This window comes from Squalius cephalus, assembly GCF_949319135.1.
Source record: "Squalius cephalus genome assembly, chromosome: 24".
Classification (NCBI taxonomy): domain Eukaryota; kingdom Metazoa; phylum Chordata; class Actinopteri; order Cypriniformes; family Leuciscidae; genus Squalius; species Squalius cephalus.
The window spans coordinates 15,331,902-15,345,382 of record NC_137145.1 but is presented as its reverse complement, the minus strand read 5'-3'; the positions used below and the strand labels follow the sequence as shown (position 1 = coordinate 15,345,382).

General features: G+C 37.2%; 2 protein-coding genes across 4 annotated transcripts in view; one reads left to right on the top strand and one right to left on the bottom strand.

The window, feature by feature from the left end:
- Window positions 1-232: 232 nt before the first annotated feature.
- cct8 (chaperonin containing TCP1, subunit 8 (theta)) overlaps window positions 233-13,481 on the bottom strand; it is a 48,191-nt gene continuing 34,942 nt past the window's right edge. For 2 of the 3 annotated variants that reach the window (XM_079860610.1, XM_079860611.1), the window contains exons 2-16: window positions 9,920-10,147; window positions 8,809-8,899; window positions 8,629-8,708; window positions 5,200-5,349; window positions 4,197-4,377; window positions 4,042-4,103; window positions 3,792-3,929; window positions 3,432-3,610; window positions 3,247-3,313; window positions 2,940-3,027; window positions 2,547-2,662; window positions 2,384-2,455; window positions 2,141-2,305; window positions 1,229-1,348; window positions 233-475 (exon numbers count right to left, since the gene is read on the bottom strand). In XM_079860610.1, coding sequence (XP_079716736.1) covers window positions 404-475; window positions 1,229-1,348; window positions 2,141-2,305; window positions 2,384-2,455; window positions 2,547-2,662; window positions 2,940-3,027; window positions 3,247-3,313; window positions 3,432-3,610; window positions 3,792-3,929; window positions 4,042-4,103; window positions 4,197-4,377; window positions 5,200-5,349; window positions 8,629-8,708; window positions 8,809-8,899; window positions 9,920-9,979 — 1,641 coding nt within the window. In that variant the 5' untranslated portion in view covers window positions 9,980-10,147 and the 3' untranslated portion in view covers window positions 233-403. Of the gene's footprint in view, window positions 476-973; window positions 1,103-1,228; window positions 1,349-2,140; window positions 2,306-2,383; window positions 2,456-2,546; window positions 2,663-2,939; window positions 3,028-3,246; window positions 3,314-3,431; window positions 3,611-3,791; window positions 3,930-4,041; window positions 4,104-4,196; window positions 4,378-5,199; window positions 5,350-8,628; window positions 8,709-8,808; window positions 8,900-9,919; window positions 10,148-13,481 lie in introns of those variants that run through there. The other variant, XM_079860609.1, reaches the window with a different exon arrangement.
- map3k7cl (map3k7 C-terminal like) overlaps window positions 11,210-13,481 on the top strand; it is a 40,963-nt gene continuing 38,691 nt past the window's right edge. The window contains exons 1-2 of the mRNA XM_079860614.1: window positions 11,210-11,496; window positions 11,943-12,024. Coding sequence (XP_079716740.1) covers window positions 11,949-12,024 — 76 coding nt within the window. The 5' untranslated portion in view covers window positions 11,210-11,496; window positions 11,943-11,948. The remainder of the gene's footprint in view (window positions 11,497-11,942; window positions 12,025-13,481) is intronic.

Sequence of the window (13,481 nt, the reverse complement as noted above, 5' to 3'; positions counted from 1 at the left end):
CCTGTCTGAGAAACCTGCCCAATATTTTTTGGGGAAAGGATTGAAACTCAGCACAATAATAATCCAATCTGCACAAAAATAGTGCTGCAAGGACTCCCATTACTATATAGAGGCATAGTGTTAATTTAACTGGATGAATATAATAACTAATTTTCAAGAATTTTAAACTGTTGCAATTACACTGCATTTTTTTTATACACCAAGAATTATTTAAAAGAAATGCCAAGGATGCTGACAGCTCAAGTGCCTTTATTGGGACAAGAAAAACAGCTCAGAGCCACTCATTGTTAATGTGGATGGCTTCTAAAAAAAAAAAAAAATACAAAAAGAATGGGGCAAGATATTAAATACATAACACTTGAAAAGCTAAGACGATGACAGAGAGACACACAGGGTAGTGACATCAGTCATCCTCATCCCAGTCCTTCTTTCCTTGTGGAGCTTTGGGTCCACCAGCCGGCTTGGCCATTATAATCTGTGGAGGAGCAGCAGACATAATCAGACACTTAAAAGACACGAGTAAAGACAGTCAATTAGTGCAAACGTTAGCAGGGGAAAATCCTGAGGAAAAAGTGTTTTTAGTGCATGCGGCATGCAAGTAAACTGCACCAAAATCCCCAGATGACATTCAAAGTGTCACAGAGACTGAAGTTAGTGATGCTTGTGAAGTGCAAAACTAGATCTTAAACTGATAGTTATGAAACAACCATTATACTCAGTCCAATCATTATCTCTTGGTTTTCAGGATGAAATTATCCATTTAAAATGTTCTAGGATAAAAACCATCTGAATTAATATTTATCAAAGTGTTAATACAAATTAAAACAGCATAACTGTTATCTGTGATGTAAAGACTGCAGTCAGGCTAAACTTATTTCAACAACAAATTCAAGGTGAATTTCCACACAGTGCTCATGCATCCCGGTTCACTCCAGTGGTTAATCACTCCAAACAGTGGCTTTAGTTTGTGCACCTTTGCTATTATTTTGATTTCTTATCAATGATGTGTATCAAATTTTTCTGGTTCGTCCAAATCGTCCTTGTCCCAGTGTCCTTGCTGTCTGGGGGCTCTGGGTCCCCCTGCTGGTTTTGCCATAATGATCTGGCATACACACATCACATTATAATCCCCCCCAAAAAAACAGGCTAACAAAGCACCTGAATTGATAAATATGGATGGAATAAGAAACTGAATGATATGCAAACAGTTGTAAAGTGAAGCACTAACCTGATCCACACGGAGGATGGTGATGGCTGCGTTTGTGGCCAACTTGATGCCCCAGTGCTTCACCAGGTATGGGTCGAGGATACCGGCTTCCAGCATGTCCTTCACCGCAGGCCCCTCTCCCTAAATGGTTTAAAAAGTACATAGAATAACATATTAACAGGATCTTAGCAGATTTTTTTAAATCTAATTGAAGGCTTAAGACCTTTTTTAAGACCTGCACAAATAAAATTATTACCGTATGGCCAGGATAGAGCAACGTCTATGATAACACAATACAAGTTCAAATAAAAAGTTTTATAAAATGATAGAACCTTACATTTCAGCCTTTGAACCATTTTTATGAAAAGGGATGAGTTCAAAATGATACATTTATTCTAGATACATTTTTAGAAATGTGACAAGTTTGCAGGTATGATATAAACATAATTACAAACACCTTAAGAAAAACATTGCCATAATTCATCAACAGTATATCATAAGCAATCGCCTTGCATAAATGTGTGGAATTCATTAATTGCGAACCGCTGTGAAACTACAAGCCTGTAAAATGCATAACAGCGCCGCATTTTTACATTGAAACGACTCAGCGCTCAAGTAAATCATCGCCTTTTGAAGTTTAATATTCAAATTAAACCATAAGGTGATTAGCATTTTTCTGTCCCCAGATTTAAGACCTATTGAAATGATAATTAAGACTATTCTTACACCATTTAAGATATTTAAGACTTTTTGTAGCCTTAAATTGTATAAAACCTGAATTCAAGACTTTGAAATGTATTATTTAAAATGCATGATTTAGGAACCTTCTTTATTTCAGGATTGCTGCCTCTAAATTATAAATAGCTTCTCTTCTCCAATTGCTGTTTCTACTTGTAGCCCTTACAAAGCAAGCGTTTGCTGCGTGCCCCTCACCTCAATATCAAAGCCATAGTTCTTGTTGCCCTCATGGTGTGTGGCGTAGAGTTTGGAGATCAGCTCATTGCCCTTCACGCCAGAGTTTTCAGCCAGAGAACGGGGCACTGCTTCAAACGCCTCTGCAAACTTCTTGATGGCGTACTGCTCCAGGCCTGGGCAAGACTTTAGAGGACATTTTCAAATGATTTACACTGTTTAAGGTGTGCCAACAGCAAAAGGAAATTAGATTCATTTACTTACTTCTCCATAGGAGGTGAGGTGTTTCGCAAGCTCAATTTCAGTGGCACCGGCACCTGGACAAAGACGCGCATCCTGAGGGGACATAGTTCTGTTAGTGTCACATTTTTTTCATGATTTAGTTAGAAGTGGATTGGATTAGTGGTGGATTTTTAAACTAGCTCACCCTGACAAGGACTTTAAAGGTGTTAACACCATCATCGATGGCACGCTCAATGTCGTCCATCAGGTTGTCTGTGGACCCACGAATTACTAAAGTAGAGATGGCTCCATCATCTTTATCTAGAAATAGGAGCGAGATGGCATGAGCTGTCTGGATACGTCACTCCCAGACCAAACAACAATATTTACAAAGCAAAATTTGCTAATCAAGCTACAGAGTGCCAAGAAAACAAGTCTCTGTGAGTGACTCATTTCACCCCAAGGCTGCATTTATTTAATCAGAAATACAGTAAACATTTGAAATAACGGTTCTCTATTTTAATATATGTTAAAATGTAATTTATTCCTGAGATGGTAAAGCAGAATTTTCAGCATCATTACTCCAGTCTTTTCTTACCATGTTTGAAAACCACGACCTGCGTATCTCCAACCTCGGACAGGTAAACACTGTCACAGCGTCCCATCTCTTCTGGAGTCGGCGGAGTCTGATTGTCCAGACGAAAAATTAACAACAGAGACACTGACACAGAGCGAACATAATGATGCGAACTGGCTTATCACCAACTCACTGCTTTAAGTCAAGTCAAGTCATCTTCATTTATATAGCGCTTTTAACAATGTAGATTGTTTCAAAGCAGCTTAACACAAAGTGGCACTAGAGAAGTAGAGCTCTAATCCAGCCTGGAAAATCAAGATGAACTCACCAATCTGGGCAACGCAGTGGCTCCGACAGTTTTACATAGTCTTCTGAGGTCCCATTTTGAATTCAGCCTTGGTGAAGAACGAACAGCGTTCATAAATATCAGACATATAGCTACATTCTCATTTAAAAAGCCAAAAATGCTGAATCAAGCTGCACAAAAAAGGGAGGGATTTTCCTCTCTCTCACCTGACCACCATGAGCTTGTACTTGTTGGCGTAATGAAGGGCCATATCAGCAATTTTGCCTCCTGTCACAATCACATTGGCCCCTGAATCAGCAATAGTCTTCACCTGGAGCTCCATCAGGTCCTCCTCTCCTTTACTGAAATTCATGAGCTCCTCTGCGTTCTTTATAAGTACTGTGCCCTATGAAACATCAGAAAGAAATATTGAAGGAAGAAAGCCCGAACAGCAATAAATAAAAAAGGAGAATGTGATTTATTGCTCTTTTTTGAACATCACACAAAAAAAAAATACTGTCCAGCCATAGAGACACAAGGTAGACAGTATAAAGACATTTAATCTAATTCAATTAGCTTTTTTCTACCTTGGTTTCAGTAGTCATGCAGTCAAACGGACAGGAGAACACTGCTATCTTTGCGTCTTTCACTGATGTGAGGTCTCCTTCGGTCTCTTTCTTAAATACCATCCCATGAAGCATAGTAGAAGAGTTCAGTCCACAGCCCTACAAAAAATACAAAAAAACAATGTAACTGACCCACAGGCACCACAGACCCACAGGAATCATTTAGTTTAAAGCAATGGCCTAAATTTTATTTATTAAACTTTATACTTACCAAAATCTTGCACACTCTTACATTATCAACATTGAAATTGCCAGACTCAGGGAATATAGACACTGTAAAATAAATAATACAATTAAAACGACCCCTAAAATTATATCACAAAATTCACTTTTGAAATTAACTTTCCCAAAGAACTCATGCCTTACCACAGGCCTGTGCAATGAGGTTGGCCAGGAAGTCCTCGTTGCCGTACTGTTTGCTCATGACAGCTGAGCGGATCATGGCCGTGGCCTCTTCCAGATCGTGCAGGTTCTTAGCAGACGAGCAGACGCAATCAGGCAGAATTTCCAGAGCTTTCTTACATGCCATCTCATAGCCCTCAATCACCTGGGATAAATAATCAACATAATCATCAGCTCAGGCAAATAAACTACCTATAATGCAAATAAATGATATATTAGTTCACAACTTGGCATTAACTTGCAAGGTCGACACATTATGAAAAAATTTAAAGTTCTAAAAGAAAAAGAAAAAAAGCATTATTTTTATTGTGAGAACCAAACTTTGGGAATTTGCCAAGACTATCAAAATACACTATTTAATTTTTAAAAGATTTCTTAAACTAGTTTAAAAGATAATGAAAACCTCGATCCTGACAGTAGCTACGTTTACATGCACCCGCATAATCATTTTATAATTGGATTGATGGCTCAATTGGACTGTAAAGCTTTCATGTAAACACCTAAACTGATCTGATTGAGCTGGATCCAAAAAATGTTAGATTGGACTGAAGGGGGTGGTGTAGACCTGGAATGATCCAATCAGCAGGACAAAATTAATTATGTAAACGCTTAAATCGGACTATTTTCTCTATCAGATTCAAAAATACCTTGAGCACATGTGCAACACCGTGATGTACCGTACGTTTTAGGTCATATGAACAGATGTTTTTTTTTCTTCTGATATAAATGTCAGCTTTCTTTTTAGACATAACATCATGTCAAAAACAACAATTATGCTCACATCATCTCTGGAGGCATTATCCCACAGACTTTTTTATTTTTTGGAATTCATGTAATGCAGATCGGATTGCAACGTTTAGGTTTCTTATGAACAGAACTTTCTGAATCTCAAATCAGATTGGATTTATTCTGATTAATGAAAATTAGTGCACAGTGACATACTGCATTAGATCTGTTGTTTACTGACCTCTGAAACGGACAGGCCCATCCTCAGCAGCTCCTCTGCGAGCTCCAGCAGAGCACCAGCAAACACCAACACAAAGTTTGTGCCATCGCCTACTTCCTGCTCTTGCATGTGGGATGCCATCACGATCATTTTGGCTGCTGGGTGCTGAACCTTGGAGGAGGGAAAAATAGACACAATAAATGGAGATATTCTTCCAAATTATAAGCATTAAAGGTACAGTAAGTGATTTCTGAGAAACACTATGACATTTGAAATCAACCCAAACAAACCCTTTCTTCATTGCTCCGCCCCCAAAATGCATGAACATGCAATGCAAGAGTGGATGTCTCTTTATCATAGGTGCAGCAAAACAAAATAATGCTTCGCAAAAAAGCAAAACGAACGACAAGGAAGAACTAAAAATAAACTGTACACAAGAGTATACTCAAGCAAGAGTTTGTTAGTCGCAAGCAGCACTCCAGCTCTGGACAACTGACCTGTTACTATAGCTAACATTACAACAGCATATCTCTGTTCTGTGAAACAAACTGATGTTACTCACATATGGTGCAAAAACAATGCAACCTCTGTGTCTGTTTTCAGGCCTTCCCGCTTAGGTCTATTATGTACTTTTAGAAGTAAATTTTAGTATACAGTAATTATATATTTCTATCATAATTTCTTGAAGCTAAACCAATTTTTTTATTTTTGACGGTTTGTCATGAACAGCTTTAGTTTAAGAGTGAATCTGATGCAAGTTTTTCTCAAATGAAAGGGTGAAAAGCTTGTGAAGTGACACAAAGCGTCTCTGGAAATGAAGTTCATGTCCTCATATATAGATGGGTTTCCGTTTCTCGAATTACCCATTATCCTCTGCGTCGCGCCGCCATGTTGTGTGTCAAAGCTGTCATGCTCATGTACCGCCTTTTCATTTACCCAAGTATTTTTGACTCTTTTGTGTTGAGATAACGATGACAAATTCCTCCAAACCTGATGCTAGCTCACATTGTCACATTGCAGGGTTCCAGACTGTGACTATTTTTGGAGAATGTGCGAGTTAAAATTTTATGTGGTCGCATTTGTGCGAGTGCATGGTCATGTACTACTCAGTTATATTAACGCATGAATTCTCCTGCATTGAACTTGTTTTAGCGCCCGCCAAAGTGAATTTTTGTCCCGCCAAAGTCTTATTTGATCGGTGAGTAATGTAGATGAACTGCTGCGCTTGTGACAGGCGAAAGTGTAAACAAGGCTTCACCGTCTCCAAACTAAGCGCTGTCTTGTCTTGCTCTCTCTCCCTCGTGGAAAAGTTAGTCTGGAGCCCTGCATTGACGGTTCACATCGCTGTAGCCAGGCGGCTGATATCTGCACAGCCCTTATTATACGGTACATTTAGACTCGGTGTCAAGACAACACCATCTGGGTAAAAAAACAACAACAACAACTAGGGATGGAAACGGTTAATCAATTATCGATTAATTGTCGACAAGAATTTACTCGATTAAATTAAATTAATTGTCGGCTAATTGACCTATGGCTAAGCCACGCCCCCTCCACTCACTCGGACAAACAGTCAACATTCGGTAACAGGCGCCATGGCAGCTGTCACAGTAGGAGACATTTCACAGGAGACAATTGATGATTTTTGGAGACAGAAAGATTATATATCATCTCAAAGTCACCAAAAGGGCCTTAACTATGCATTGGAGGGTTATATTAATCATTTTATTTTGAGAAGGTCGATGAAAAGCTTCAGCTCCAGACAAAGATTTAACGTCAGGTCAGTGTGTAACGTTATAGTTTGGTGCTATTTCGCTTTAAACGCTCGCTTTATACGCGCGTCCTATTCGCTTTGGACGCGCAAATGGATTCAAAATGTTCAAGCGTCGAACTAGACGCGATATGCGCGAATTTGACGCTCTATTCGCGTTTGGTGTGAACGCAGGATAATGCACACGCTGCAATGTCAAGATTGCGCAATGCTGGAATGTGTGTGTGTGTGTGTGTGTGTGTGTGTCAGAGAGAGAGAGACGCGGGCGCGATCGAACAGTGGAAACTCCATTTTGTTCATACAGGACATCATTAAAACTGCAAAGTGTTTAGCCTACTTATATTTGTGTAAAACACAACATTGTGCTTTTGTCAAACTGTACTCTTGTCAAACTGCAACTCAGCTAGAAGCTAGGCTAACGTTACGTTAGAGATGTTAAAGATAACGTGCTGCTGCTGCTAATGTTTCAAGTTTTTCATTCAAGTAGTTTACCAGATAGATTATTATATGTAGGCTTAATATTGTAGGCTAAGCCTACCCATGTAGATTTTTATTTAAACTTTATTTTATGTTGCTTAATGTTTCACATGCAACAGGTGAGCCAGTGCACAATTATTTTTAATGTAGGCTATTTTAATTTTCTGTAGATAATTTATTTTGTTAAACTACATAAATGCCATTATCCCAACTGTTACAATAAAACATCAACTGAGCAATATAACATGCATTTTTATTCAATAGCCTATAAGCAATATTTAGATTTTTATGTTAAAGACACTATTGATACCGTGAGAAATTTACATTCTCAGGAAAATAGCCGCTTATCAGTTAATCGTTAATCGATCGATAAGGTCAATCAATTAATGATTAATTAATTAATCGATAATTTGCATCCCTAACAACAACACAACGCTCCGAACTAATTTAGTGTAGGAGAGAGATGGAGAGCAGAGGCACGGAGCGATGTGCTCCAGGTGTAGCCTCTGCCTCGACCAGCTGATGTGGCCACAGAGAAAGTGATGAAGGTGGACAATCGTCAGAGTGTGCTTCTGCCCAGCCAACACCTCTCAAGGGCTGTGTCGATAGTAGCCGCCTGGGTACAGCGATTTGACAGCCGATGAGAGCTAGCGCATTTAGCTAGCCCATCTTGGAAATTATTAGATAAAGTGTCACATCTCCAGAGCACAAAACCTCTAAATGTTCACAAGAGCAGCACTGAACATTAACTCCAGCCAAACGGAGAATAATCGTATGATTTTCATGATCAGAATAATGCCCAGTTTAATTGACGATACACAATATCATCATGCTCCGTAACACAAACGTTTGACACACAAGATGGCGCCGTAAGGAGTTGCGGGAGAAATGTGACGTCATCGTAAATCTATCTATTGAGACGGCAGATGCAGAAAACACTGGTGTGTGTGAGATTGTGTATCAGACAAAACCGCGCCATTCATTCACACAGACACATAGAAATGTTGTCGCATTTATTTCTGCTGTGATGGGCTGTTAGATTAATCCATATCGAGTAAAAAAATATCCAGAGCTTATTATCATCGATATGATATTGTTTATCGCCAAGCCCTAGCTCTGTCCGATCCACTTTCAACAGCGTTTCTCAGAAATCACTTACTGCACCTTCAATTAATGAGTTTATCACAATTACTAATATTTACCTCCAGCTCTCTCAGAATAGTGGCAGCGTCATTTGTGACAAAGAGTTTCTCCAAGTGGTTGATGACCATTTTGTTCATACCTGTACAGAATTAAATGAACATGCACAGTCCAGTCAGAATCCAGTAGTTTCACATAAAAAAGGTCCAAGACATCACATTAAACAAACAAATTAGCCTCACCATTGGGTCCATATGCAGTTCTTGTGGTCTGTGCCAGTTCCTTGCATGCCTGGATGTTCCTGTAAACAGCCTCTTCAAGACCCGAATAGTGCTGATTGTGAAGAACAAACAAGTAATTTCATATTTTGAAAATATAAAACGTAGGGTTTGTTAGTGGTTTAAAATACAAAATTGAGTAACACACAACCTGATTTACTTTTTTAAAACTATTTAAATGTAAATACAAAATTAAATACTAGGCAGTGACAGATCAGCCATTCAAGTTCATATTTTCATAATGTATAACATAATAAAAAATGGGGGCCAAATTTGCTTTCATTGTGCAGTAATTTTATAATGAAGTTTATGATTTCTAAAAAAAAAATATATATAATAATTTGCACACCCTTACTATATCATTCAAAGACAACAAAATGGATGTATCATAAAGAATAGTATTTTTGATATCGGATATACTGATGCTCATCAAAGCTACATATGTCAGAACTATAGATGTGAAAATCTAAAATATATAATTTAATCTCAAACGCTAAATATTTAAAATCTAAATCTTTACAAAAGTTAATTAATTGCAAAAGCTGAATTTTTAAAAACAAGTTATTGTGCTAAATACAATAACTAAGTTAAATGATCTGCGTTAAATGATCAGCATATCAACAAACGAATACGCAGATAAATGAGGAACCGCACAAAACGGCATAATAAATAAATAAAATTGTAGATTTTAAATAAATAGTGTTGTAATTCTGACGTTTAACAAAAGCACTTTCCTTTTCTAACACTGTATGATTACAAGCCAATTGAAAGAGTGATGGAAGTGTGAGGAGTGTCTGTCAGTGGCACATGTTTTCAGCTAACATGCTAACTTCATACATCATTTACTTTCTAACGGAACCCTTTCACTATCTAACCTTCGATAATTCATAAAGACCTAATGTTATTAACGACCTTGTACAAAACGTTAATATTCAGTTGAAGTCTCAAGCGTCTGGTAGTTTTACCGGTAGTTGGACGGCATGAGGCCCGTGTTCTAGAAACATCTATGGGAAGTCACTGCGTGTGCTCTTAAAAACAACACAATACGAGCAAAACACGGTTTCAGCAGCCCTACCTTTGCACCATCCTTTAACATCTGGGCAAAGCCCGGGGCTTTGGGGACGTGAAGAGCCATTTGGACCAGATAAGGTGGATATTAGATTGATGCAGGGTGAGGCTGCAGCGCACTGGAAGCATGCAGCTAAGAAAGAACAGGCGCAGCAGCAGAGAGCAGAAACACGGATTGCTGATCCAGATAGGCGAGATAGTGGAGCGCCGATAAAGTGTCCACCCAGAAGAAAATCTGGAAAACGCAAGCTATTTAATATTCATTAATCATAAATGATTTCGCGATCAAAATGACTGATAATTTCCAGCAATTTGCGAAGCTTTTTATTTATTTATTAAAATACCACATTTACGATATTATGTAGCCTATTATGTTAGATGCAAAATCATAGGCCTACATAACACAAAAGACAAACAAAATGCATACATCTTGTTAGATAGCTTTTCTATTAGATATCATTAGATAGTTAGCTAGGCTAGTGGTGTACTATCTAGCTTTAAATGGAGCACCCAAAAATAAAAATAAATGTGCCATAGTTTACTCACCCTCAAGTTGTTTCAACCTGTATGAATTTCTTTCTTCTGCTGAACACAAAATAATATATTTTGAAAAATGTCAGTAACCAAACAGTTGATGGTCAGTGAGGCCATACTTTTTAAAATATCTGCTTGTGTGGTCAGCAGAAGAAAGAAATGTATACAGGTTTAGAACAACTTGAGGGTGAGTAAATGATAACAGAATGTTCATATATATATATATATATATATATATATATATACATGCATACATACATACATACATATCACTTTTAATATACAACTTTAATATATATATATATATATATATATATATATATATATATATGCCTATGTCTATATATGTATTTAGAATAATCACTTTTAATAATTAATAATCAAAAGATTAAGACATTTCTAAATAGTTTCCTGAGCCTTATTTACATATTTTAAATGTGTTTTATTAATTGTATTATTTTTTTTACTTATTTAGATAAATATCTTTATATTTTTTATATTTTCTCTCTGTGTGACTGTTGTTTTAAACAATTTGATGTACACAACTGAATGATTGCACAGATGATTATTGTTTTGCAATAAAAAAGACTAATCAAAAAGCAAAAAAAAACATAACCTATCAGTGCTCAAAAACACTACAAATCACAAACCCTAACCATCTTCAAAGGACACAATGAAAATCAAACCTTGTCAATGTGTGGGTCACTCAAAGCTGATTGGAGAGGTGGACATTGTTCTAGTGTAAAGTCACGCCATCTGAGCCATTTAATTGGTGTCCGTCTCTCACACACACACAGAATCACAGTGCCACTCTGACAGCCTCCTGCTGAAGATCTGTCTTTCCTTTGGCTGTGTTTTGTGAACCTGCTTCTTGCTTCTCATTTTACACTACGAGGATTATGACTGATTTAATGTGACTTCTTACAGTATAAACAGCCAAGAAGATCTACAGGCTTCTCAATGGAGTGTCTTCAGCTCTGTGCCTTTTGCTGAGCGACTCTTTTAAGATTTGTATTAGAGAGTTTTCTGTAAATACGTTTCTGTTGTCAGGTAAGGGGTTTTATTGTCTCATATTATCATATGAAACAAATTAAACTTCTTGAGAATCTTCTTTTAATCTTAACAAAGTAAAGTTACAGTAGCCATGCAACAACTTATGTCTGTAGCCTCTTTCACACTTTCATGACGTTAACATTGGACTTGTGTCTTCCTTAATGTTCAGCCATAAAATACAGCATTAGCACATAAAATATAGTAAATATGCATAAATACAGTATTAACATACACAAATATGATTTCATAAGAAACACTGTGCAACCAATTCAGATGTATGATCTCATTTGCTGTTTGGAAGAGGATTTAACTTCAATTGCAACTTTGGGCACATGATGAAACCTTTTCACGACCCCCTGAAAGGCTGCTGATCTCATTCTTCTGAGATTAATAATATATAAGGTTTACATCCAATGTTTAATCCAAATCTGTTCTTTTTCTAGGAATAAATGATCACCTCAACTCGACGAGTCTCTGCAGATAAACCCGAAGTACAAATCGCTTTCAGCCTCAACGAAAACTCAGGCAAGGCATCTAATAAGAATGTGAAAATGATTGTTTTAGATGTTTACATCATGTGTTTGACAAAGACACTGTGAATGAGAGACTAAAATAGAGTTGCGTCCCCTCGCTCTGCTCGGTCCGTGCGATGCGTGACTTCTACCAAAATGGCAACAAGTAAAACCCACCTAAACCCTCTTATGTGGGATCAATTCAACTTTTGCCATCCTTTACAAAGAAACAGGTGGCCCTCTATTTTAGTTGATCTCTGGCATCTTAAAAACAAAATATCTACCTAGCCACAAAGTCAACAGTGCTGTCAAAGTGTTTTACAGCTATTCGGGCAAATGCTTTGATGGCAGCTGCTGCCTGGGCATTGCAGCATCAGGTTTCTGTTTTAATACCTCACTGCTGCATGATTCACTCATTTGCTTTTAGAACACTGGCCTAAATTTAAAAGCATTTAATGCTTCACGCTTCGCCGCTACTTTGCCCCGCGTCCTTTTCTTTCTTTCCCAAAAGTGGAACACGAATAGAACCCGACACATAAACGCACTATATTTATCTGTCTTTCCCATAATTCCATATCAAACTTGTTTTGAAGCATGTAGACCAATCTTTTGTGTAATTGACAACAGTCACTTGTTAATGAAACCATAAAACGAAAACGAAAAAAATGTAAATAAATAAATAAAAATGATCATAACTGGGAAAATCTAAACAGCAAATAACTAATAATTTGATATATAAAATAATGATAATCTGGGAAAAACTGAAGCTAAAATAAATTACAATTCATTTTAATAACAATTTAAATCAAAATAATATAAAATAAAATACATTTTCATGACTCCAAAACTAACTTAAACTAACAATAATATATAACACACACACACACACACACACACACACACACACACATACGGGTTTTTGTGAATTACAAGGACACTTCAGCCCAAACCAGTCTGTTGGTGTATTAGGGGGACACCCATTTCCACTTGCTCTACAGAGATGGGGAGGGTATCAAAAAATCTGTTTTGAGCCATACAACACAGATTTCACTTCAGAGTTTGTTTACACACAACACAACGTATAATGTAACAACCTGAAAATATACTTAATTATGAGGACAAATATAATTAGGTGTCTAAACCCCGCCCATGACACAAAACAATATTATAAGGACAGTTGCTATACAACACAAAAATGTCATTTAAGTGTATTAGAGGGACAAACATGAATTAATGGGACATGGCTAAACACAAAAGTGATAGCACTGTGCATTAAATGGACATACCTGATTTATGAGGACAAAACACAATACTGTGCACTGCAAACACATCCTCACCTGTGGGCTCATACTCCAACAGACAACAGAGCCAACCATTTAAAACTATTATATTCTGATATTTTGAATATTAATTCAGCCAAGTCTTTTATAGGGTGTTTTTAAGAATCTGGTATTTGTGTGATATGATATC